Source organism: Hyperoodon ampullatus (genome assembly GCF_949752795.1).
Source record: "Hyperoodon ampullatus genome assembly, chromosome: 1".
Lineage (NCBI taxonomy): Eukaryota > Metazoa > Chordata > Mammalia > Artiodactyla > Ziphiidae > Hyperoodon > Hyperoodon ampullatus.
In genome coordinates, this window is record NC_136914.1 from 85,309,519 (window position 1) to 85,337,463 (window position 27,945).

A 27,945-nucleotide genomic window follows, 5' to 3' on the forward strand; every position below is an offset into this window, starting at 1 on the left:
CAGAACATTCACAACTGGAACTCTTGAGAGGACCGGCTGCTAGTGTGGAAAGGTTTTGTCCACTAATCACCAGACCCATCCTGGGAATTTTTACTGAAGACTTCATCCTGGGAAGCCTGGTGATCGATCCCTTCATAAAATGAGCCTCCGTTGTGCAGGAAAGTCCCCACCGCCCGCCCCTGCCGAGCGTGACCCACAGCGTCACTGAACACTTTGTTTATCTGCTCCTCCGAGGGCATCCACCAGTCGGGGTTGGAGGTACAGTGCATCCTAATGAATTCTGTGGGAATACACACAACAGTAAAAAAAAAAAAGAGAGAGAAAAACAGCTGGTTTTTGCAGCGAATGATAGGAAGGCTGATTAAACTTTAACAAAAGCTCTATAAGGAAGGCTTTATGGGACATCCAATGTAATGCCATGATGATGTCACTTATTAGACCCAACTTACGCCATACACATTTTCTACTCAGGTGCAAAAGTAAAAATTACATAAGTGAGAGTGATCCCTCTAAGGCACGATTGCTATGAAAGGTAAATTTGATTTGCGAGGCGTGGTATGCACCATGCTTGGTAAAAAAAAGTTAAGAGTACATTTCAAAACCCTGTTGTTAACATGCTCACACTTTTAGAGTGTTAACTATCTCCAGAAGCATAGCAAATATCATTAGATGGTATTCTTTAACCAGCTACTGATTTGTAGATTAAGTGCAAAAAAATAAAATCTTAATGAGTAAGAAACTGCCTAAGTTTTGGTTCAGAAGAGGTTTTCACATTCTTAAAATGTTACTATAGGCTATACTTTATTTCTCTAATTGTGATATCTATAAGTGTACTGACAAATATTTTTTAGATGACTTTTCCTCTAAATATTTAATATCACCAGAAAGCAATTAGCGTGCCTGGAAGAAAGAATATACAACAAGTAGCTCAGACTCCAATGAAACAAACTCCCTTGGGTTGAGCTCATATTAACCCTTCCTCTATTTTCTCAGGGAGTCAGGGGACATGTATAGTTCCTACACAGCTATTTTAATATGGACATCTGTAAACTGAAATGAGCATTCTGGAAAAAGTTCTACTGAAATGAGCATTCTGGAAAAAGTTCTAAGTCAAACTGTGTTTTTTTTCACAGCTGACTGAAAGTTCAAGGTGACTGCCATTTACACACCATTTCTTCGTCAGCACTGCTCCCTCTACAAGACAGTGGTTCTGGTTGTAGGACTGGATTTGTCTGAAATTTATTTGTGAAATCCTGACCCTATTTGCCCATGGAAGCTGATGCTTTTAAGTACCTGGACCAGAAAAATCCCATGAACTGAACTGTGCCCATCTTAGCAGAGACGCAGGAGCACCCCCTTCAACTCCATGCCTGAGGTGAGAGACTCATTCACCCCGCCTAAGTCCCAGCCCTAGTGGCCCTCCTTGGGGACACAACTGTGTTTATTCAGCTCCTCGCCCTGGAAAACTGTCAGGAACCAGATGGCTTATGCTGGGGTACAGGTCTAGGAAACACAGAAGGATGCTTTTCAAACCTAGGTCATGGTCATTATAATGCTGAGCAGAGAGAAAGCAGGTATTCTGGGACCACTAGTGCTCAAATATCTAGTCCTCTCCCTATTACTTTCCTTGCATTCACATCTATTCATTATGTCCTCAAATCATCTCCAGCCAAGCTATCAACTCCAGAATTCAGGCATTGTTTTCTATTCCTCTCTGTCTTCCTCAAGTTCCCTACCTCATGTGTTCAGTAAGTATTCAATGACTGTTTAAGTAGTTTATCTCTATCCAGATTCCCCACTCTCATATGAACACAAAGAAATGAAAGACTCCAAGTATGCAGGAGAGGAAGTCAAGGCTAACTGCTGATGCTGCTGCAGCCCTGCCCCTCTAAGAACGTGCTGCTCTGTGACACCTCCCACCTCCTCCCCCTCCTCAGCGCCCGCTGCTGCAACAGGACTTCCCCTAACGTTGTGCCAAACTACTACAGGCTAGAAGTAGAGCTCATTCCGTTACACGGATAGGAAGCATCCTCACATCATTGACCCCCCCTTCCTTCTGGGGTCAAACCACCCTGGGGACAGGCCAGCCTAGAATTTGATTTCATTCCCCAAAGCACCCTGCTTTCCATCCCTCAAGTGTCCAGCTGTCTGAGGCTTCCTTGGCCATTCTAATCTTGCTGACCACAAGGATGTCCACCCTGGGAGTCAGCAAGCATAAACCTGCAGGAAGGGAATCCCATTTAGGTCACAGGAAGGCCCCAGGATTTCAGCCTTTGGGACAGACATAAGTGCTCTAACCAGCTGCCCCTGACACAATCAGCAGTTCTTGCCTATGCATTCTCCACCCATGGGTGGGTGGAAGCCTGTGGGTCCTGCCCAGCTCTCCCTGCTGGAGAGTGCACATTCTGGTCAGGCAGCCTGGGCTGCATCAGTGTCACAGTGGGTCCCGCAGCACTGACACTAGTGCTTTGAGACGTATATTAATCCCTCAATTTCACTGACTTGCTTGTTAAAATATAAATTGTTTAACAAGGATTTCTGGAAAGGGATACCTTAGTGGGGCCCCTTATCCTGATTCCCTTGTAAGCCTCAGGGCAACTTCCAGAGTACTCGTGGAGCAGGCTCTCAGGACACCCAAGCTCACCACTGCCTCTGCTGCCTCCGTCTGCTCTGATGATGCTGGGGAATAAAGGAAACTATGGCTAGTTTGCTAAGACAGCCCCTGGAAATTTCCATCACCCAGTCACTCTGAGTAAGTAGAATTTTCAGACTGGCCAACAGGGGGTGCTCCAGCACACCTGTGCTGAGTTAATGCTGGTGTTTTCATTCTAGGTGGTTTTCTCAATTCTAGGCCACCAGCATCAATCACCTGGGGTGGTCGTGAGGTGCAGTAATGTGTGCCTCCTCTGTCTTCACGCCAGACCCCCGAATCAGAAGTTCAGGGTGGGTCTGGGTATCTCCACTACTAACAAATACTACACAGGCACCTTAGGCATGCTGACAGTCACTGTGGGCAGGCCCAGAGGGGTGTAGGAGTGAGTGTCCCTTCTGATGACTAAGGCCTTATCAGTGATAAGGTTTTTCACTGTGATTTCTTCACCAGGAAATATTCCGATCCCTGTCCAGAGTAAATCATTGTCTTTCCAACCAATAAAATCACTCTTGAACTGTATAGGTTAATATTTGAGCTATTTGATATGGATTTTTCAGGTGTGAATGCGCTTTTGTTGGCACTATAATGTTTCCACTTGTCTGTGTTTATTTATTTGCACCCACTGAATCAACCGTATACACCTCCTCACCCACTGCCTGGCCTATCCATAGTGTGGATCAGCTACAAAGTAATCAGCTGTTAATGCTGCAGAAATGGTATTATCTGAGTAGTATTTTTTAATACAGAAGCTTTAAAAAAATTGAACAGAATAAAATCTGAGTGGGCGAGAAATACTTTAGGCCTAAGGAAAATTAATTCTAAATAAATTTAAGGAGTTGGGGCAAGTATTCTTGAGAAGGTAGCTAGATTGGGGGAGGGCGTCATAGGCTGCAAATGAAATTGGGATAATTTTTGAGGTTCCTCGGCTTCTTTTCCTCTGTGCTTTCCCCAGTGCTCCAGTTTTGCTGGAGGTTGCCTTCCCGGGCAGCAAAGAAAATCTGAACTTAAAGCGTGAAACATGAGGTGCTATGCAGTGCTTATGTGCCATTAAGTGCTGAAGCAAACGAAGAATTTTTAAAGAACTTCTTGATACCAAGGAGATGGGCCACATGAAGCCTATAACATCTCAGCGGAAAAAAACCAAAATACAGTAAAGGCTGAACACTTGCACGGGGGAGCCACAGCCAATGCGGTGAAATGAGATCACAGATGGACACTGAGTGGAAGGATGCAGTACCTCGGAGGCATGTTACTTTAACTGGATCCAGAGGGCGTCTTTCAGGACCTGTCTCTCCTGACTGCACTGACCTTTTCCTTTTCCCAAGGCCGCATGAGTACTTAAGCTCATCGGTTGTGAAAACAAATCTGATGAGGTATCGAAGGAGCCGCCTCCCGTCTTTCTTTGAAGAATTTACAGCCTCGTCCCACTGTTTGCTCGTTATGTAGACAGGATAGTTGTTCAACAGCTGCTTGCTTCCCTGGAAAAGCGAAATATTTTCTCATTACCTACTTAGCTGGCGAGCCAGCCAGCAGCACAGGCGATCTCCATTTCAAAGGCAAACATGCTTTTTAACCAAGTGGCTATACTGACAATGAACCAGGTACTGAAGAGCACAAGTAATTGCTCACACTCAGAACGGGGCACTTTTCAAATTACATTTGCATTTTCTATAACAAGAGCCAATGAGGTATAATGAACACCTTTGAAAGAGGAGCTATTTATAACTTGCATTTTAACAGGTAGGTTAAAATGTGTCAAGATCCAATGACAGGGAACACTATTTAAATATAACCTGTAACTTTCTTTTTCAGTCTATTAAAATATGCAAAAAATGACTTTGAAGAGTGTGATCAAACAGGTCTCTTCATCCTTTGGTTGGCGGTTAAGAAATGATGCTGGTGGGCTACTTCCATAAGGTATTTTTTTGTGTTTCATGCACCTAATATCTGATAGCCATTGTATTTCAGTGGAAACATTAAAAAGTGAATTTTAAAGAGGGGGAATTGTGGAAACAGAAAAAAATAATCACTAATAATAATGCAAAACAAGTTTCCTCAAATTATAGCTTCTGCAAATGCCACTATGTCAACTCAAGATTTTCCTTACTTTTCACCTTCATAATTTATGTCTGCTATAAAATTCCCAGGCTAAATAGTTGCAGTGGGACTAATTACAGGAATTTCTGTAACATTTATAAGCCATGTTTAGTCAATTGCACCTACACAACCATTATTTTAGTTCTGGTTGTCCATAAAATTCTACAGTCCAGAACAAATTAATTAACCCATGATCTCAGTTTTAATGTACTTCTTCCCCAGTAATTAAGGTGTACAAAATAAAAAAGGGAAACTCAGTTTTACAACTCTGCAAATTTACTACAGGTTATAAATTTGGCACTATTTGGAACTGATAGGTTTTAATTTAAAAAAGCGCTCTGTTCAGTTAAGCTCTGAAAAGGGCAAATGGTATAGGAGCCAACAGGAAAGAAAGAGGCAGCAGGTATGGCTATGAAACTGTGGCTGAATTATACCCATGGAAACTCATCACTGCAGCATTCATACTCCCTTGAAATAGCTTGAGTGTGACTCTGTGTCCTTTTTAAGGGAAGCAGCTGAGGGAGGTGGTCTGTGGTTTGAATTTAGAGTCAGCCTGGGTTTGAACTAAATCTTCGTTCTGGGTTTTATTTGTTGTTTCTTGAGCAAATTACTTTAACTTGTTGGACCAAAGTTTCCCCATCTATAACATGGGGAGAACTAAATTATCATGGGTTTAAAATACGAGTACTCGGGAGCATAAACCGACCCTTGGCTCTGTGTACTATGTATGATCAAAAGATGGGCGGGAGCCCAGAGGTTCCGAAGGGTCCTTCAGCCCAGGCTGCTGTTTCACGGCAGGAGGGACAACTGGAGTGACGGGCAGTGCCGATGGAGAAGTGAGGATGAGAGATGTAAACCCAAGGTGGTCAGGCAACCAATCCACTGAGCCAGGGTACGGGGGACTGAGGAGTGAAGGTGATTCCCAGGTGCAACGGGGGTGTCCTCCACAAAGATAAGGAACAGAAGGTTATGGCTGGGGGGAGGAGGAGGCAGATAGCAAGGAAGAACAGTGCCTGACATATACTAGGTGCAATGAACATCCATCGGGTGGGTGACTGATGCAGTAAATACTACCGCGGCTGGCACGGAGCAGACACTCAATACCGGTGGCTACAATGAAGAGTTTACTTTTCTTTTTTTTTTTTTGCGGTACGCGGGCCTCTCACTGTTGTGGCCTCTCCCATTGCGGAGCACAGCTCCGGATGCGCAAGCCCAGCGGCCATGGCTCACGGGCCCAGCTGCTCTGCGGCATGTGGGATCTTCCCAGACCGGGGCACGAACCCGCGTCCCCTGCATCGGCAGGCGGACTCTCTACCACTGCGCCACCAGGGAAGCCCTCTTACTTTTCTTTAAACTTCTGTGGTACTGGGACATTGAAGAGCTTCTACTGTGTATAAATTGGCAAAGTTAAAGAACTTTAAGGAGAGCACCGAAGACAAGAGGCCATTAAAAAGAGCTACTGAGGACAGAGGCCTTCCACCATCCTTAATTTGAAATCATCCTCTTGGTCATTGTCTCTGTAAGTACGCTTGTCAGCCTTACAAAAGGAGACTGTGCAGCTAGTTTTCAAACCCTTTATTTACCTAACGCTGTATGTTTTAAAAACAGCTTTCCCTCGGGTGTGTGAGCTCATCTAGCAAGCCAGGATGCCCGTGGCTGTTTGGCCAAGAAGGTTAAATCCTCTCCCAAAGTCTCACAAGTCAGAAGGCACAGCTGGGAACCCTGTCCCCAAATTCAGAGTTGCCCCTAAAGCAAGAGCTGAGGCTATTTCAAGATGGGAGGTACTTGAGATGAGAGAGCTGGTAATCCAGGGAAGGTGCCCTCTGCAAGCTTGAAAGCATCCACTCCGACAGAAGAGCTCAACAGCTCTTCCAAAATGTAGAAATACCATTTGGAGGTCATTTTCAAGAAAGAAAGAAAGAAAGGGAAGGAGGGAGAGAGGAAGGAAGGAAGGAAGGAAGGAGGGAAGGGAGGGAGGGAGGGAGGAGGGAAGGAAGGAGTAAGAAAGTCATTTATAGCCCCAAACAACTCAGACTGCTCTGTGTTGTGGATGAGGTTACCCATGCTGTTTCAGCACAGTTAACAGAAATCAAATGTGATTAAATAATGCTACTGAGAAGATGCTCATTTGCCTGAAATGACAATAAAAATAATATAGTAATAACGATGATGATGGGTAATAAAGGTTTAAATAGTCCTATCTGGAGGAAATGTAGATTTTTCCCTTATTTTTATATTTTTATAGAATTCTCTTCATATTAGCCACCAAAAGGGTATTAGTGACCTATACCAACTCTGACCTATTGTCAAGTCACTTTGAACAAACCAATTTGAACAGCACTTATTTAATGTCTTCATAGAGTCATATCCAGATGGAAGACGGAGGTGTATATTAACTTTTAAGTAAGTTCTGATTTAGTCTCATGAACAATGTGCTCTCTGAGCACAGAGGGGTGTGGCAATCAGGAAGAGCTTCTGGAAGAAGTGGGCTTTTCAGATGTGCTTTTTGTATAATAGAAATGTCAAGTTAAAAAATGTGGACCCGGGACTTCCCTGGTGGCGCAGTGGGTAGGACTCCAAGCTCCCAATGCAGGGGGCCTAGGTTCGATCCCTGGTCAGGGAACTAGATCCCACATGCATGCTGCAACTAAGGAGCCCACAAACTACAACTAAGGAGCCTACCTGCCGCAGCTAAGACCTGGCGCAACCAAATAAAATAAATAAATTTAAAAAAAGAAAAGAAACTGATTGGAAAGACTTTGGGTTTAAAAGAGGGGTTGGTTAAAAAAATAAATAAATAAAAATGTGGACCCTATTTTAGGGAACAAAGGATTTTAAGCATGTGACATTTATTTTGGATCTGTATTTTTCTTTCTTTCTTTTCCTTCCTTCCTCCCTCCCTCCCTCCCTTTCTTTCTTTCTGCGGTACGCGGGCCTCTCACTGCCGTGGCCTCTCCCGTTGTGGAGCACAGGCTCCAGATGCGCAGGCTCAGCGGCCATTGCTCACGGGCCCAGCCGCTCCACGGCATGTCGGATCTTCCCGGACTGGGGCACGAACCCGTGTCCCCTGCATCGGCAGGCGGACTCTCAACCACTGAGCCACCAGGGAAGCCCTTGGATCTGTATTTTAGAAAAACAACTTTCCAGTGTGGGGCACAGAGAAGAAAGCATCTACTGCAACAGCCCAGGTGACATGTGACTGAGAATGAACTAGAGAAAAGAGACTGTTCAACGTGACTGTGAGGAATGAGGAAGAGGAAGAGTCTGTGATGCCTTGAAAGTTTCTGCCCAGGGCTGGTGCTGCTTTTATTGAAGAGGACACAGGAGTAACGATGGGTATTCAGAGGAGGCATCGTGAGTTCCACTGGTCAGGCAGTAGGACACAATGGTCTGGAGTCGAGTCCTGGGGACTGGGGTCTAGATCTAGGTTTGGGACTCGTTAACCCACACATGGTTGATGTTCAGAGAGTGTAACTGAGCAGAGGAAGGCAGTGGAGAGATGAAAGATCAAAGTCCAGAGAACGGTGATTGGAAAACTCCTTAAAGCTTAATAAGAAAGGGACAGGGAACCACAAGAGAGTCCTGACACAAAGGCCCAGAGAAAGGGAGCAGCTGGAGGAGGGGTGAGGCCCTGCGGATGATGGGGGCTGGAAAATGGGCCCCTGGACTGGACAACTGGGAGAGTAGCAGGCTGGGGGGCTCTTGCAGACCATTCGCTGCGTCATGGAGGTGGAGCCGGCTTACGGAGGCAGGGGAGGGCAAAGGAGAACTGCGAGTGGAGCAATGAATATACACCAGTCTTTCAAGTGTTTAATCACGGAGAAGAATGAGGTCCCCATTCAGCAAATGCCTTTGATGACACGCACTGGGGATGCGAATGGGGACGAGACCTGGGCCCAACCTTCAAGGAGCGGGATGTGTCGTGGTGTAGGATGAAGTTGCCGATAGGATGCTTCGGGTGATGGAAGGAGAAAGAAAAGATAATCATTGAGGGACGGAGGGAGAATCGAAGGAGGGCTGATTTTCAGGGTGGGAAGACTTGGAACAAACACTGGCTCTGCCTGAGGGAACGACAGGTGGGTTCTCTGTGCCAAAAGAATGGGGGGAGACTGCCCACAGGATTTAAACTATTTCTTTTTCTCGCCCTCAGAGTACAGAGTTGAATCTTCATGATGCATGATCTTTCTCCATAGGATATATACTCACCCATAAACCTCAGAGTCAAACATGTATTTTGCTAGCCAATCTGTTTTGGTATATATATACATGGGTAAACTACCAAGATGCTTCATCTTAAGGAAATTCCAAATGGAATGAGACCTACCTCGGCCGGCTGGTCGGCTGGCTGTGGGATCACAAGCTGGTTGTAGTGCTGAAGCACCGTCTTCAGGTAGTCTAAAACCGTCTGGCAGGGCACTGGGTAGAAGAAATTGCAACAATTGCACATCAGCTATTTTGTGCCGGGAAAATAAAAAGCTTTAAGGTTTAAAAAGATTTTTGATGCAAACTTCTAAAAAAAAAGACTCATTTTCTAAAGGAAATAGAATCTTCTCTCATTTGACATCTGTAGTTATTTCAGTTTGTAAATATAGAACAGATGCTACGGTTCGGGGAGAATTTTTAGGCTCAGCACAGCTCACTGAAAACTTTTAAGCCAAACCTACTCTAAGATGAATTTGGGTTAATAATGATATCACACTGAACAACTCACAGAAGAGACATGTCTTCTTTGACTCAAGTTGTAACATTAGCACCTGATGGTACTTTTTAAAATTAAAGTACTGAAAACTAATGTTTCACTGGTTTTGGATCAATGATATAATGCTCATTTGTAGTGCCATTCATTCCTAGTCCTTCAGCAAAGTAGTAAGCCATGCACTTTAGACCTGCTTCTTGACACAGACACACCTGACCACGTAGTTTTTCCGGTAAGTGTCTCACTTCTCCTCTCTCCAGAAACTCACCTGATCTGGTCCAATTCAGATTCGGTTATTATGTATTTCATTAACTGTTGCACTATATTTTGTGAGGCACAGTCTTACAGAATCTCTGAATAATCACAATAAAACTGAACAGATGTTAACTCAACATAGAGTCTGACATCTGTCTTGGCTGTGTGTGTTCTTAAGATGTTTTTGTCACATTGAAGAAATTAATAAATATTTAACCTAAACCCTAATTTTAAAGTATCACCACTGAGCTTTCTTCACTTCGTTTTTCTCAGCACTTTTTTTTTAAGAGAGCAAACTGACATTATCTTTATCCCCTGCTAATAGCTCTGGGTTTTTCAGGTGACATCACATTGCAACATAAATCAAAAACTACATCAACATCCTTTTGAAGAATTTGAATGATAAGAAGTAGAAGTAGGTTAGGAAATTTTTCTTCTTGCCAAAAAATATTTTCTTAAATAACATCCTTATAGATTTGTGTCTTACAGACCTGTGTCATAGGTCACTCTTGTATAGTCACTTGAATATATATATATATATGTGTGTGTGTATATATATATATATATATATATATATATATATATATATATTTTTTTTTTTTTTTTGCAGTACGCGGGCCTCTCACTGTTGTGGCCTCTCCCGTTGTGGAGCACAGGCTCTGGATGCGCTGGCTCAGCGGCCATGGCTCACAGGCCCAGCCGCTCCATGGCATGTGGGATCTTCCCGGACCGGGGCACGAACCCGTGTCCCCTGCATCGGCAGGTGGACTCTCAACCACTGCGCCACCAGGAAAGCCCCATTTGAATATATTCTTCAAATTAAAGAAGCATTTTCGGGACAACCACAAGACTGTGCCCTCAACAAAAAGAAGGCACATGTCAGTTTGAAGTAGGACTTTTATTAAACCAAAGTTTAATAAAACCTGTCAAGTACCTCTAATTTCATCATCCTATTAAAAGACTAACCCACTTTAGAGCCCACCCTGATGTAACTAAACCCTGTGTTTTATTTATAATTCTGCCAGACCTTGCCCAAGTTCCTTTTAAGGGGCGCACTTACTGGCCAACAGTTCTATGTTCCGACAGACACTTTCACCCTGGGTATGGCTGAGCAGAGACTTTAAGTCACTGAGAGCTACAAAATCCACTTTCTAAACCACACCATTTCTGCAAAGGTTTGCAGTGTTCACCAAAAAGTTTGAGCAAGTTAACTGAGTGACAAACAATAATTTCCCACATTACTAGAGTTCCACAAACAAACAGTCTAACCCACTTTGCTGATGCCACAGTGAGTGAGAATGAATCTTCTGGCAATGGGCACTGATTACAGGAAAAAAGCAGAAGACTTGAGAAGCTAACGGAGACAGGAAACAAGTTTGCTGTTGAGTTCTGGCCTTTCATTAACTGTGTGGCCTCTGGGACTCCATTTAACTTCTGTGTGTGAGTCCCTCCTACACATTGCTGAAAAGAAGGATCTCGGTAGCAGCAATGCAACTGTGTATATGTCACTGCTTTTCCAAGTGACATGTGAGAGGTATTACTCTGAATTTAGTTTGGAAGTTTTAGTAAAACTTGTAAATACTCACTGACTAAGATTTGAATGAAACTTCTTCTGATACTTTATCCATACTTTACATATGTTTAGGGAAAAAGTGTTTAAGTGAAGCACAAAAACGCTTACAAAACTGAATATTCAGTGTGACCTCAACCATGATAAAAGTAATTATGTGCACAGAGAAGAGATTGGAAAGAAATAAACCAAAGTGTTAATAATTAAAAATGATTATATTTTGGTAACAGAATTAGGGCAGTTATTATTACCTTTATCCTTTATCATCCTTGTAAAAACCAGTTTAAAAAAATTTCTACAGTGGGTATGGATTATAACTACTTAGACGTTGTTTGAAGAATGTCTACATGACTGTTATCTCCCCTTCCTTTGCTATATATGACCTTCAGTGTTGCCTGTATAGCCCTGGAAGGGTTTGGAGGACGACTCTCCCATCTCTACACCCCCAGTATTTAGGCAGCAGTGCTAAGCCCTGAGCGATGCCGGCTGTTGCACATGCGCTGGAAGACATTGGAATTTCATGTGACTTTACTGGCTGTAAGGCTCTCCTGAAGGCAAGTGGGTCTTGTGGGTGGTATCTGGGCACAAGGCTGAAGGCCAGGAAGACCGAAGACAAGGCTCACATTTAGCTACTGAATTGACTCTGCACAGTTGGCAGCTGTACTGTCTGAGAGACACTTAAGTAAGGGCCTTCCAAGGAGAAGTGCTCTGATTCTGTTTTTGCCCATATTAAGGGTGCTTGGGTCTTGAGTACCTAATTTTCCTGGCAGATCATTGCATTAACATCTTGATCAGTTTCTCTTCTTGTTCCTCAAGCATTATTTAATCTACTTTGCTATATAATTGCTTTTTTTTTTTAAAAGAAGATGTTGGGGGTAGGAGTTTATTAATTAATTAATTTATTTTTGGCTCTGTTGGGTTTTCGTTTCTGTGCGAGGGCTTTCTCTAGTTGTGGCAAGTGGGGTCCATTCTTCATCGCGGTGCGCGGGCCTCTCACTATCGCGGCCTCTCTTGTTGCGGGGCACAGGCTCCAGACACGCAGGCTCAGTAGTTGTGGCTCACGGGCCTAGTTGCTCCGCAGCATGTGGGATCCTCCCAGACCAGGGCTCGAACCCGTGTCCCCTGCATTAGCAGGCAGATTCTCAACCACTGCGCCACCAGGGAAGCCCTATAATTGTTTTTTAAAGACTCAAAACATTTACCTCAAAGTATACCACATACAATTTTATAGGGAGATTGAAATTGTTTACTGTCCTCTGACAACCATGCCATCTGTGTGCTTATTTCAAGTGTCCTATTCATATCATCTCCGTAAAGTATAAGTTCCTCAATTGTAAATGTCTAGAAATAAACAATGAGCTTTAAGTGTTACTCAGCCTACAGATGCATGGCAATTCTCTTGATTATCACAATGTCCTGTCTCTGTTTAATTTAATTGACATGTGTAGCTGCTACAACAGAATGTGCCTGACACTGGGCTGGGAATCGGGGTTATGAGGATGACTGTGACTTAGTCTCTATCCTCAAAGACCTTACACAGCCTGCCTCTCCTCGTATCAAGACCCCAGGAGAGACAGACACACAGAGAGTAAAAACTGGCCCTGATACAGACTTCAACAGAAGCAAGCATGATGTACTACAGCAAGTGGTTAATTCTGCCTGGGAACTGGGGGAGGGGTTTGTTATGGAGGGGTGTCACCTGACCTGGGTACTGATGGCTGAGTAGGAGTTTCTCGAGTGGGGAAAAGGAGGGTATGTTGGAAGGACAGCAGGAGTTAAGGGAAGACCAGAAGCAAGTGCACGGCAGCTCAGGAATCAAAAATTGTCCAGAGGGGTTGGAACACTCGGTGTATGGTGGGAACTGAGGGGCGAGTCTCCAGAAATGAACAGGAAGACTCAGGCAGTGAAGGATGTCACATGCCACACTGAGGGGGATGGAATTTACTCCATGGGCCAATAGAGGCTTTTCAGCAGTGGGTGATGTGGGCCTCTTCAGTTGGCAGAGCCTGGCGTCTGGGGGAGTTGAGTGGCTATTCCAAGAGTCCATGTGGTGAGACAGGCCTGGATGAAAGCAGTGGGGAGAGGGGGGAGGACCCCACACCGGTGCGTATGTACGAGGTGGAATCCAGAGTAGAGGAGGCTGACATCAAGGAGGGAGACAGGTGGTTACGGATGGAACTGCGGCTCCCAACCTGGGTAACTAACTGAATGCTGACCTCTTTACAAGGTAAGACTACCATCAACAATCTGAGAAAACCACTTAAGACTTCTGTATGATCAGGCACAGGACCATGTCCCTCTCTGGTTCTGAAGGTTGCTCTTTGTTGAGTGCTTCCTGGAACACTCAGCAGGCACTCGGTGGCTACTTAACGAACTTAACACTTCCAGCATTCCAGTATTATTAACCTCACCTTACAGAAAGGGGAAACTGAGGCTCAGAATGGTTAAGTAAGTTGCCTAAAACCACAGATAGCAAGTGGTAGGAGCAGAAATCCAAACCCAGCTTTGACTCCAGGGCCATTTTCTTCAGCCTGCGCTGTTTTGTGTCCCTCAAGTCTCGCAGCTACCGCCAGCAGTTGTGCTGACTTTTACCAACTTCTGAGTAAAAGAACTCAATCCTTTATTGCTCTCTGTTCCTATCACTTGCTCTAGTTTTTTACTCAGAACATTCATCCTCCTTAGAACGCGCACATTAAGTATGATCAATGTGTTTCTTGGGACCAGAAGTCGACCTGAGCCTTCTCCCACAGGCATTTCTGGGCACGTGGGCTGGAGCGTGGCACAAGCACAGGTGAGCACTAGCACTGTGACACTGCACTTACTCCAAGGGCTTTTTGTTCTTACAAAACTAGTTATCCAAAAACGGACACTGATTTATCTTTTTAAAATCTTCTTACGTAAAATATCCTTACTTAGGATCAGCACTTCGTACGTAATCTAAGGTTAATTCTCTAGTTTGTCGCCTCCTGAGTTAGTACAGTTGATCCTCATTACTTGCAGGTTCTGGATCTGCAAATTTGTCTACTGGCTAAAATGTATTTGTAATGGTCAAATCTGTATTTGGGGTGCTCTCGTGGTCACTGCGGACTTTGGCTAGTCACTGAGAAATCTGAATTTCTGGAATCACACACCCCCGGCTGAGGTTGAACAAGGTAACACGTGGCCTGCTCATTTCAGCCCTCATACGATAACAAGGATTCTTTTCATGTCCTGTTTAGTGCCATGGTTTTTGCATTTTTGTGCTTTTTCTGCTGGTGATTTCGCTGTTTAAAAGGAGCCCCAGGGCTTCCCTGGTGCTGCAGTGGTTGAGAGTCCACCTGCCGATGCAGGGGACACGGGTTCGTGCCCCGGTCCGGGAAGATCCCACATGCCGTGGAGCAGCTGGGCCCGTGAGCCATGGCCGCTGGGCCTGCGCGTCCAGAGCCTGTGCGCCGCAACGGGAGAGGCCACAACAGTGAGAGGCCCGCGTACCACAAAAAAAAAAAAAAAAAAAAAAAAAAAAATGGAGCCCCAAACGGAGAGTTGAAGTGGTGTCTAAGTGTTCCTGAGCGTAAGGCTGTGATGTGCTTCAAGGGGAAAATGAGTGTTAGATAAGCTTTGTTCAGGCTTGAGTCACAGTGTTGCTGGCTGTGAATTCAATGTTAACCAACTAATACTATATATTAAATAAGGGCTCGTTAAACAAAAACGTACTTAAAATGAGGTTTTATGATTGGCTGATGAAAATGTTGCGACCAGAGGCTCTCGGGAACCGAGGGCTGTATTTCCCCTCAGAGTAATGCCTTGCTGATTCAGTGCTCACAGTGACTTTACAGAATAGAACGACTGCGAATAACGAGAATCGACTACATTTTGTGGGTGGAAGAGGGTAATAAACTAGCTCTGGGGTCAAGAGGCTTCGATTCTAATCTGAGGTCTGCCACAGACTTTACCTGTCCAGGTTGCAACCTCTTTGTCTGTAAAATGGGAATATTAATTTTTGTTTGGAGTTATGAAGATAAATTGAGATGACCATAAATGTACTTTTTAGAAAGTTCTTTACTAATATCAACAATAAGTATATCTTCTCTGTATTTGGCACTTAGAAAACTTCAAGGTATTTTTAATGTGTCATAATTATTTTACTTTGGAAGTTATTATTTTTAAAATTTTATTGAAGTATAGTTGATTTACAATGTTGTCTTAGTTTCAGGTGTACGCACAGTGATTCAGTTTATATATATATTTTTTTTCAGATTCTTTTCCCTTATAGCTTATTACAAAATATTGAGTACAGTTCCCTGTGCTACACAGTAGGTCCTCGCTGATTATCTATTTTATATATAGTAGTGTGGAAGTGATTTTTTAAATTACCATACAGTATTTTATATTCCTAACATCCATATTTTATCATATTTTTAAATCTCTGAACTTGGTGTTCAAAGAATAATTATAATGTGCAATTACGATTTGCAGTGTTTTTTCTTCTTCCTTAGTGGAATATCAAGTATTGGTGTATCTTACATTCAATGGGGGCTTAAATTAGATGAAATATGGTATTTTATATCCACCCTCCCTTATGAGTACTCTTCACCCAGTGCTGACTGTAAGCTTTCTGAATAAATGTGACTACTCTAACCTGACATCTTCTCCATAGAGAAGTTTGCCCATCACCATTCTTTTTCTTTTTTTTTTTTCGGTACGCGGGCCTCTCACCGTTGTGGCCTCTCCCATTGCGGAGCACAGGCTCTGGACGCGCAGGCTCAGCGGCCATGGCTCACAGGCCCAGCCGCTCCGCGGCATGTGGGATCTTCCCGGACCGGGGCACGAACCCGTGTCACCTGCATCGGGAGGCGGACTCTCAACCACTGCGCCACCAGGGAAGCCCCACCATTCTTCTTTTAATAACCTCAGTTCTTTGTATTCCTGATCCAAATGTCTTCCTTTTGTGACTTTCTTTTCTTTTAATCTATTTTCACTTTCTTTTAAAAAATTTAAACTTTTAAACAGACTTTTTATTTTCTAGTGTGATAATCTAATGCAAAAGAAAATGTGCTAATGCTATTTCCTGGGATAAAATATTTAATTGCCTATATCTGCAGGTAACTCTGGAAAGTAAGTTAGACAGCACTTTCTAGAAGCCCCTTGTTTGCATGTAGTTGATAATCAATAAGACTTTGTTGAATGTTTCACAAATAATACAATAAACAAAGGCCCTCTCGGGTGGTGCCAGAAAGAATACCCCTCCCCAGTCTCTCCTTTCGGTGAGGGTTGTCACTTTCTTTTCCCCCTTTTACAGCTGCCCAAGTGAAAGCATTTTTTCCTATAGACTAATATAATAGGCTCATTTCTTTTGAACTCTCAGTTCAAGAACTGCTCCCAGATATAAATGCTTTATTTCAGGGGAAAAAAAAAAAAAAAGAAAGAAACTGTAATCTCAGAGTTGCTCAACAGCCTGACTCTGGAGAGAGAGGAAAGTGCCTGAGGAACACTGCCCCTGAACTGACCCACTGCAGGTGCCCCCATCATCTTGTTCACCTTATTTCCTCTGCTAACTGCTGCACGCTCCTCTCCCCCCCTTTGTACTCATCCATCCTGCTTGGCTGTAAGAAGAGTGATCATACAACATACGGGCAGATTCTACAGGAAGAAAGCCCCAGGTCCTTCTATGGAAATGTACGGCCTCTAGGATAACAGAGGCCTACTGGGATCATTGGGAAGCACGGATACTGCTTAGGGAAAATCGATCCCAAATCTCACAGGAAAGTTACTGCTTGCAAAATATTATGTGCAAAACCAGAGTATTATTGCTGTACTTTTCTTCATATGGATAAAAGTAACAGATTCCCCCTGGCCCTGCCCACATCAAAGGCATAGCTCGTAGAATGCCAAAGTGGATTCTTGGGTGATCACCCACAGTCTGGTTTGTTGTTTAGCCAAAGATGGAGGTTGGGAGGTGAGGAGGGCAAGAGGGCAGTTATGTCTCTCTTTGATTCAAGTCTTTCATCTCGAGGGGCACTTTCAACCTGACACCCAATACTAAGGTATCCCTAAGTAATGAATCCATGAGTTAAGTAATCACAAATAGCTAATCTTTCCTGCATTTCACACTATTTTTTTTCTATTCATAACTGACAAACTGATTTTCCTCTATATAGTTGAATTTCAGTATGGATTATTTAAAGCAATCATGGCTCTCCACGTAGAATTGGTTCAAGTTCATGGAGGGGGCTCTTTACAGTAACAGTGGTGGAATGTTTACAGTAACAGTGGTGATCATTAGCCTAATTTCAACAACTGTCATTCAATGTCTGACCATCAAGAGGACTCAAGAAATTGCAGCATTTTCGTCTTTCTGGGAAGCAGAGAAGGACAATGATTAGTGGCAGGCCAGCAATGAGTTATCCCTGACACAGACATTTCATCTGTACAGATTTAGGAAACAAGAGGTGGAGTGAACCCCAAATTTGCTTGCTAAGTTTACCAAGGACAGACGGCTCACCAAATATTTACGGTTAGGAATTAGGCAATAATACTCTGGACATTTGTGTCACCTGTCCTTGCACTCTGAAACTCTTCCCCACAGTTCTGAATGGCTGATGTAAGGATCTGCAGTTGGCTGATCTCCAGGACACTATGTTCTCCCCTAATGAAAGAGGAGGAGTGGGGAGTAAGATGCAAAATACCCTTTTGGGGGTAAAACGAATAGTTAACATGATTTATGAAACTGTGAAAGTTGTAAAATCCCAGTGTGTTAGCTGCACCCATATCTCTTTGACTTGGAGAAACCAGTAGCGCTCTGGTTCCACTGCATTCTTCTGGGTCCTGCCAGTCTCTCTGCTGCAGTCAGATCCTGCCTGGCAGGGAAAACGCCAAGACTCTGCATCTAACCCCAGGGCTCAAATGTAACAACAGAGAATGGATTTACTTCACCTCTTGCTTCTCTCCCACAACTGCACTCAATCTAATTCCAAAACATTCTGAGCCAAACCTCAGCTCTATTTGGGCAATTCTCTTAAATAAAAGGACAGAAGGAAAATAAATTTCTGATTTGGCAATTCTAATAAGCAAATGGGTAACTTTCTTCAACACTTCCTTCTTTTTACATCAGCTGCCAAATTGGGTGGTACAAAGACACTGAGTTAGGAAAAGAACATAATTTCTATTTCTATTTATGGATCAGCCTTAAAATTTTTAAATATGTTATGTATGCTTTATTTTGAACATATTAGTATGTAAGTATATGTATGTAAATAACCAATGAATGTGTACATTGGTAGATACACGCTCAAAAATTTTTATCAAGGGGCTGCATGATTATAAAGGTCTTAATGTCTTTTATAAGCCACAGACATGCAGGAATGACCTCAAAGATATAGGCAAAATCAGGAGCTTTCCAAATAGGGAAAAAAATGGCTTTGCAACCCAGAGAAGATCTTGCCATAAAGATGACTTTACTACTCTGCAGATCTAGTGTCTCTGCGAGGCGGTAAAATGCCTCGTGTTTAGCCAGGAGCACAACTAGTTTGTGACAAGCTTAATAACTGGTCTGTTTTTGAGCTATTCCTTTTAGTTTACAGTTGCATATTAACTTTAAGGGGGAGTTTGCATGCTAAAAAGAGACCATGCCTGTTGAAACTTAACAAGACAGGGGAGAAATTAGTGGAATAGAAGAGACCATTTGTTCTCTGAGCCCTGCCTCTGTAGATATCATTTCATTTTAATTTCTATCATGGACTAATAAAACACATATATCAAAGTCTTTAAAAATACAAAAGCCATTTTAAAGGACCAGGGTCACTTTTTGAAGAAAATTCAAGCTCACAGCATCTGGCCTATTTCAATCTCATGGCACTACATCTAGGAATCACTTTGGTATCCGTGGAGACATCTTTTAATTGGACCATAGTTTTCAGGCCTACACCCCAGAAGACTGTGGCTTAAACACAGGACAAGGCTAGTGGCTCATCTTGAAATTTCTGTTTGGCACTGGTAGGCTAAAACTGTGCATGCCCGTTTTTCTAACTTTTCTACATAGCCGGCCCAAACAACAACAAAAAGCCACACATACATGCACGCATGCATACATACATGCAGATGGGACACTGGAAAGGAATGAGTTACAGGTGGCTTGCAAGTAACAGGGCAGGGTACCTGGGATGCTCTCTAACTTTCTTCTGAGCTCTTCATTTTCTTGTTGCAGTGAAACCACCTCCTGCTCCAGCTCTTGGCATCGAGGACAGTAGCCCTCCTCTTCCTCCTCTTCTTCTTCCTCAGGCAGCGTAGAAGAGGATGGGTGACCGTGCGATTCGGATGTCGCCGGGGAGGTCCAGCCACCTAGTGTGTGCACGGGGGACGTTGCTAGAGGATCCACATCCGCCAGGTGGCCATACTCACTGACCGAGGAGGTGTTTGCAGTCGGAAAGCTCCCGGAGAGCAGGTAATTTTGTAGGGAGTCAGTGAAAACCCTCAAGAAGGCAGAAGTCTGTTGTTTCCTTTGCATATATTGCATCTCTATGTCTACATTGTCTGAGGTCTGACTGTGGACCCCTTTGCCAACAGGGCACTGCTCCTGTCTTTCAGTGTAACTTGAGCCTTCCTGCTTTACGCAAGAAATCATGGACTGAGAATGGCTGGAGTCCAGAAGCTTTCCTCCACAATTTAAGAGGCTAAGGACTCGGCTGCACTGTTGAGCAAAGGCGTCCAAGATCATACGACTCTCTGAAATACAAGAGAAGACACATCAGAGACTGACAGCCAAGACAAGGGACAAGTAAGGTCATCGATCTAGAGTTTAACATTAAAAAATATCAAAAACATGGACTTCTACTCTTTGCTACACACACAGGTGACATGGTGAATCCACTTCTAATAGGATGCATAGCTTCCGGCTGCTCTGTGACTGGTGGGGTGCCTGATGAGCTACCCCTAACTTGACTCTGGGAAATGAATGGACTGCGAGACTGGGGCACCGGATGGAGACTCCCTCTCCGTGGCATTAACCGGCCTGCACAGGTCTGAACTAACACCTTTGGCTTCATTAATATCCTCACTCTAATGAATCGAGCCAGCCCTGCAGACTCAACTCCTCATTGACAGGAGGGCTTACAGCAATCATTATGTCTATTTCTGGAGTGCCCTCATGCCCTTGCTATTAATCAGCTGATACAATCCCTGCTGAGAGTACGTTGCTCCCAGATGCAAAATGGAGAAGAACGATAAGTCTTTTTGAAGAGCTCACTAAACGTCTATGGTAAAATAAAGAGTGGGCCTACAAGGCAAATGATGAGGAGCCCCGAAGCAAGACTGTGTCATCCAACATCTGTGTTCACCATTCTTTTACTTTATCTGCTAACTTAGATTTCTTGTCAAGGCCAGTGTTTAGCTTGATCTATAGCAGCAGCATCTGAAAAGCAATAGTGCCTCTTCTCAGGGCTTCTCCCACCAAATCTTTTAAATGGTATGTGCCGAGAGTGCCAGTTAGTTTCCACAAATGTATTCTAAAGCACATTAACTGTCAATCAGTGGAAAGCAAAAAGCAAACAGAAAACAATCAGTTCACTTCAAAAAGAAAGAAAGAAAAAACCCAATGTCGTGAAAATGTGATTTAATGTTGTCAGTCTTAAGGGGCTTGAAAATTCACCCGAAATGTAAACGTCACAAGAATATTGTCTTCTTTCTGGACCACCACCCAGAATGCGCTATTTATATCAATAAATACCCACAGAGAGAGAGATAACTTTTTTAGGGCTTATATAGAGCTATCAGGGTACCTCTCATTTCCTCTCCCACCCTATGCGGAGTAATGGAAACAAACAAAATATTGTAGATTCTAGATGCCGATATCCGTTGTTTATGATAGAAATGTAGCTAGTCACTTGCTGTCTCTGGAAATGTTGACTAGCTGTATTTTTTTCTGAGAGAAAAAAAAAACCTTGAAAAGTGAAAAGTGGTGAGATGCTTGAGGGCTTCTATGGGGACAACAAACTAAATAGCTGTGATTAAGAAATTGATTTCTCTAGAAAACCCAGGATGATGACCAGTGAAACCAACCTTCAGAAACCTCCAGGTGGTACTTCATCCTCTACTTTGTTTTTTCTTACTATTCTTCCTGAAGTAACTAAGATATCAGGGGAAGGGGGTACAAGTCTCCTATTTCACTTATTTAATAAGAATATACATAGGGCTTCCCTGGTGGCGCAGTGGTTGAGAGTTCGCCTGCCAATGCAGGGGACACTGGTTCGTGCCCTGGCCCGGGAAGATCCCACATACCGTGGAGCGGCTGGGCCCGTGAGCCATGGCCGCTGAGCCTGCGCGTCCGGAGCCTGTGCTCCGCAATGGGAGAGGCCACAACAGTGACAGGCCCACATACCGCAAAAAAAAAAAAAGAATATACATAAAGCCCAGAGCATATAGGAAGCACCTCTCATATCTCCCAAATCTATAAAATGCTCCCATTCCTAAATCTCTCAGGAAAAATGACAAGTCAGAACACAGAGGCCAGTTCTTTTCAGTTCAGGAGAGATCTATAGACTGTATATTCCATGAGTGGACAGGGGTTTGAGGGCCAGCACAGAATCTCAAGAAATATTTACTGAATACATGTGGGGACTCTTATAAATAAATAGAGTATCTTAGTTTACAGCATTTGTACCCTTACCCTGAATCCCACAAGTATTAGGCACAGGCCTATTTTTTACACGATTATTTTGAGTACTAAAGAAAGAACAAGATGCCAGGTACAGTTTTAGGCTAGAGCTGATTGATGGGCTGGAAACTTGGCTGAAGTAGCAGCCAAGATAAAGTCGGCTTGCTGCCTTGGAGAAAAAGGGATGTGGATATGGGAAGGATATTTCGCACACCGAACACTGGAAGTGATGATGACTCTGCCCCCAGCCAGGTGGAAAGGAATAATTGAGCTCATGATTTGAATCAAAACTTAATGGAGAAAGACTTCAAATAATTGGGTATTATATCTTACAATGACCAAAACCGAATAAACAAGAAAGTAAACAGTTGAACCATACAAGTGGGGAGGTTTAAGATGCTGCATTCTCATTTCTTTACTCCTGGCTTTTTGTTCTTTTATTAGTAAAATCAAAGGATGATATTGATTGGGGATTCTCAATTCTAGCACACTAGCAGTTTTCATTCATTTAATCCTATAATCCTATTCTAGATCTAAAGTTGTATTTACTGTTTGCATTTTAATCAGAATAGTCCCAATTGATTTACAGCCTATACACCTATAACATAACCTTGATGAAAGGAACAAAATATGAAAGGAAAGGCTAAAACAGAATTGCCTAGAAAGAACTGCTCGAATATATTTGTCCAATGTCCTAAGGAGCTCAGTTGTTTTAATCATATTGATAAATCACGTTAGGGTATAGATTTTAAGGGAAAAAAAAAATCTGATGTAGAGACAAGCATGATTTGTTTTCTTAACTGAAGGATAAACTCGTAACATGCTGAGAAAAAAATCATTATGTAATATACTACATTATGAAGATAATGTATTAAAGTGCACTTAGAATATCAGAGAATAGTTACAATCATAAAACTGTTCTTGCCTGCAGTTTTTTCAAATGCTTCATTCTGAATTTGTTCTCAGAACTGATATATGTAAAAATGCCAACTGTAGCCCTAAAGCTGAATTCTCTTCTTTTCACTACCTTATATTTGAATAGTATTTTATGTCAATACACTGAAGAGTATGATGAAAAATATTACTATTATACTTGGTGGGAAATGGCAAATCTTTACACTTAACACATATTGCAGCCAGCAATGCTTCAGCTTTCCATACAAAATATAATTAGAACACAAGTACTGTGTGATGTCCATTATTGCTAAGAAATGGAGAAAAGTTCTGTTTTCATATGAAAACGATTGAATGGCCAATGATCCACGATTCTTAACTGAGCAAAGTGTGAACATGTATTTTGAAATTTTTAAACTCTTCCCCCGCTAGGCACAGAATGTTCCAGTCAAGTGATGGCAAGGAAGTACAAAGTCAACAGTTTATTAGAGAGGCTTTAAAACAACCTAGTTTATTCCTAACTTCTTTAAAATTAAACACTGTAAAATGTTAATAAATCACAATCACAAAGCACTCTAAAATGACCACATCTCTCTAATTTATTTTGCTTTATTGTGCAATCTGTTGGGATCTAATATCATGTTGCAAATTGTGCCTAGTCTGATTCCAGAATCCGAACCCATGTTATTTTTGTAATTAAGAAATTCATTTCTAGAATTTCTTCAGATTTTAAGTGGTTTAATCCATCCTAAATCTGATAAGTGAAGAAGAGGGATGGGAACTCAGCAATGAAACACAGGCTCCCTACTTTAACATCCTTCTTTGTAAGTAAAGCTTTGAATGGAATTTGCCCATCACAGCAGATCCCCAAGAGTATTCTGTTTCTATGAAGGAGATCACAGTAGTCAAGATTAGTGGTAATCTTTTGAGTTTAGCCCACAAAGGGTGAAATATATTAATATTAAAAATGCAGAAGCAGAAAAAAATTTTTTGTGACCTATACTGCCATGTATCCATATATTACATCTATCAAAGGATTTGCAACTAGTTCAAAATAGATAATTTCCTTAAAACATTAATATAACTTCTTTTTATGAGAGGACTTCGTGGCATAGAAAATAGAAGTTAGAAAATGAAAGCAGCTTTGGAAGCATCACCCCTGTCTTAAATCAATGAACTACTGTATGTCTTTCAAAAAAATGCCATCCAATTTTTTTTCCTAATGGCAAATATCAACACAGCAAAACAGGATGCAATTTTTCTAAATAAATAAATCAATGATGTGTCAAAAATTAACAGATGAGTTAATATACTCAGTGCTATCAAAACCAGATGGTGCTTCCTAATATTCATCCTGCTCAGTCAATCCCTGAATATTTTCTGGACCATCGGTATATAAAATAGGATGCTGCTATTTGTGATGGCAAACAAAAGCAATCATGCCTGCCAAGCACATACTATAACAGGCAGCATTTCAGCTCTGCTAGACAGAAAGTAATTAGAATGCTTTTAATGTCCAAAAGAATGATGCTGATAGGCTGCCACAGATGTGTAGATTTATGAATATTTATATGGTGGTTTATAGCTGACACTTTTATCAGTTGAAGAAGATAAAATATCTGCCTGACTCAAAAGCTTGACAGTCAGGTTAATAAAATCTCATTAAAGAGAATGACCTATGCAATTATATAGGATTTATTGTAATTCATTTTTGATTGTACTCTGCTTAAAGATGCAATTTCCCATTTCCTGATGCCAAATTTAGGCTGCATATCAAGATCTACGTGGGTTTTAACTCTAAGCCTCCCACAGAGGAAAAATATGCTTTTAGAACCATGGCATATTACCGCTTTTAAGGAAAATCATACTCTTCAGGAGATTTTATAAGAATGTTGAAAAATCTATTTTAATCATGTATTTCTCCTCTCAATGGTTTATGGTCCTTAATGGCAAATAAGGTTCACTTCAACCCTTTCATCTTTTCACTGCATTTTCTCTGGACACTCAGTTATCTCTCTTCCATCCTTGACTCATTTCATCTCATCGACATTTTGACTATTTTCAGTTTATGAGGTAGCCTGAGACCCTGCAGTACCACTGTTGTGAGGGTGCAACAAGCAAATCCACCCCTACCCCTACCCCACCCAGTGTGCTAGGATGACTGTCTGTACACACATGCTTATTGGTTCAAAGTGGAACCACTAGTTCCTCAAAGAGCCAATCAGCTCTTCAGGTGACTGTCCCTCTGATGGCCACTCACATCACTGTGCCTGTTAAGAGATGGCTTTGTCCCCCAATGATTAATAGTATGACCACAATTCATGATGTCTAGTACTATGGTCTTTTTTTTTGCCCCTGACCATTTTCCTCACTGGATGGCAGAAACCTACCATTCAATTCCCATCTTTCCAACAAGCACATGGCATCCTGTTCTTGGGGCTATCTAGCCTACCCCTCTATGACCTCTCTTAAAAAAAAAAACAAAACAAAACAGAACAGCAGCAGCACTGAAAATAAAAGGAAATAAGAAACATAGGGAGTTGGAGGGACATCAAAAAGTCCCTTTCCACTCCTTTAGATTCAGTGATATGATTTCCACCAGGGGACAGAGACAAACTAAACAGGATGTTAGAATAAACACTGAAAGAGGACAGTCAGAACAAGGTAAGAAGGAAACAACAACAAAAACTCCTATTGATAAAAGAGTGGGGAAACTGCCAGAGTAGAAGGCACCATGGAAAGGATAGCAAGTGACTGGTGCAGAAAAAAGAAATACAGGAAAAATAGTAGGGAAAAAGCAAGGTTAAAACTATTGATGAAAATGGAAATGAGAAGGGGCAGATTTATACTGTATTAATCAAAGTAAAAGACAGAAAGAAAGACAGTCAGCAAAGACTGAAAGGAGAAAGCAGGATGAGATTAAAGACTGAACTGGGCAGATAAAGAGGGGGAAAACCCCAGTGAACATGGTGGCACTGAGGCTGTGCAAAGGAGTAAGCAAAATATAGAATGTGGAAAAAGGACCCAAACTTCTGAACGATGTAAAGATAAAGGAAGATAAAGCAGAGCCGGGAAATAAACAAGGAGTGAACAACAAGTAGTATATAAGAAAACCAGACCCCAAGCCCAGAAAGCACACAAACCTCACTAAGAAGGGGGGAAAACAGAAGAAAAATGAGGAAAGTGAAACTAGGCTAGCCTCACAATGAACATAAAGCACAGTGGAATTAAAATACAGGAAATAAACCACACCTCACAAACAATAAGGATATCCACATAAAAACCTCGCCAACATCTCCCAGCCAGTGAGGGATGTGACAGAGCAAGTCTTCACTATAACCTGTAATTAGATTTTCTTTCTCAAAACCAATCCTTCTTGTGTCAAAATATTGACAAACAACAGAACATGAGCTTAGGCATCTATAACGCATTTCAAGACAATGCTCCTATTTTCATTAGGAAAAAAGGAAGCCGTGGATTCACTGATATGCAGGATTTGGGGGGCTCCAAAGTGCCGTAAAAGGCCTGAGCAGGAACTTTTCGTTCTGAGCGGCGGGATACACGGGGCTGCGCGTCCTTGGGTAGCAGAGAGCACACTTGGGCGCAGGCCCCAGGCTGTGACCTCTCCACCAGCCCGTCGCCCTCCCCGCCGCCGGGCTGGAGAGCCGGCTTTCCTCAGCAGTCGCGTACCTTGGGGTGGGTGCTCCCCGAAAGGCAGTCATTTCTGCGGGGCCCGGGACCCCGCGGTGCAGCAGCGCCCACCCGGCGGGGCCCAGAGCGCCCGGGGTTCTCGGGGCTGGGGGGAGGGGCGGGAGGTCTCCGTCCCTGAAGTCGCGGCCGCCGGGGCGAGCGCCAGTTCCACCCGCGTGGCTGCTGCAGAGGAGCCCCGCGTCCTGCACACACCGGCGGGGACTCTGGGGTGGCCGGGGGAAGGGGGGCAGGGAGAGGCAGAGACAGCGCGCGCTCGCCCGGAAAAAAGCAGGAAAGCAGCCCTAGGGCCAGCCGCGTGACCGCGACAGAGTGAGCGAGAAGAAGAGGACCAAAGGGCAAATGAGAAGGGAAGGAAGAACAAACGGAGGAGAGAGGCAGATAAAGGGAAGAAGCAGAAGGAGAAAGTGAAGCAGCGGAGGGGAAAGGGAGGGCGTCCCCGAGAACCGCCAGAGTAGCGCCCGCTTCTCCCGCGCCACCGCCGCTGTCACCCCACGGTGTCCCGCCCCCACTCCCCGCCCGCGCGCCGCCCCCGCCCCGCCGATCGCCCCTGCCGCGCTCCCCAGGCGCCGAGCGGGACGCGAGCGGCGGAGCCACCTGTTAAGAGGCGCGCGCTCCATCGGAAGCCCCGGCCCCGGCCGCGGCCGCTGCGGTGAACCTCCCTCCAGAAGTTGCTGCCGGCGCGTAGAGGCCTCGGGGGTGCGCTCGGACGTCCCGATGCTCCCTCAGCCGGCTCTGGGCGCCTCCCGCTCTCCCCTCCCACCCCCACCCCCCCCGCTGGGCTCGGCGCGCGGGAGGCTCTCCTCGTTCCCCGGTTTCTCCTTCCCGGGTCCCACCCCTCCCCCAACCCGTGGCGGGACGGAAAGTTGCTCCCGAGAGTTGGTACCTGCGCTGAGCTCCAGGCTGGCGCCGTTGCCGCCCGCGCTGCTGCTGCCCGCGGCGGCTGCCGCCGGGCCCGAGCCGTACCTGACGACGGCGGCGAAAGATGAGGACGACGACGCGGCGGGGGCCGCGGGCGGCGGCGCTGGGGTCCTCAGGTGGCCCTGGGACGCGGCGGGAGTGCAGGACGGAGACGACGACGAGGCGGCGGCGGCGGCCCGGCCGGGCCCGGGTGGGTAAGAGCTCTGCGCCTGGAACTGCTGCGGTGGCGGCGGCGGCTCGCTGCTGCTGATGGAGACCGCGGCTTGCGGCGCGAAGGCCGGCGGGGGCGGCCGCACGTGCGGCAGCTCCACCAGGGTGGGTCGCTCGTAGCGCTTGGCCAGCGCCGGTCTCTTGCTGGGGAATGTCTTGAGGACGCTGTAGGGGCCGCGCTGCTTGTAGATTTTGGGGACGCTGGGCCCCTCTTCCGCCGGCTGCATCTCCTCCTCCATTCTGCGCCTCTGGGCAGGTCCCGGGTCGCACGCCCCCTCCGCGCCCGGCGCCGGGCTCCGAGGGTGCCTCTGCCG

The 27,945-nt window shown here is 44.2% G+C and overlaps 1 protein-coding gene across 1 annotated transcript; it reads right to left on the reverse strand.

Annotated features, from left to right (window-relative positions):
- Nucleotides 1-62: 62 nt before the first annotated feature.
- On the reverse strand, nt 63-27,870 carry BEND4 (BEN domain containing 4; the record flags this gene model as incomplete). The annotated part of the gene is made up of 5 exons (XM_079713566.1): nt 63-280; nt 3,891-4,131; nt 9,075-9,166; nt 19,405-19,971; nt 27,387-27,870. 5 exons carry the CDS (start codon nt 27,868-27,870, stop codon nt 63-65), a joined length of 1,602 nt encoding a protein of 533 aa, XP_079569692.1.
- Nucleotides 27,871-27,945: the final 75 nt, after the last annotated feature.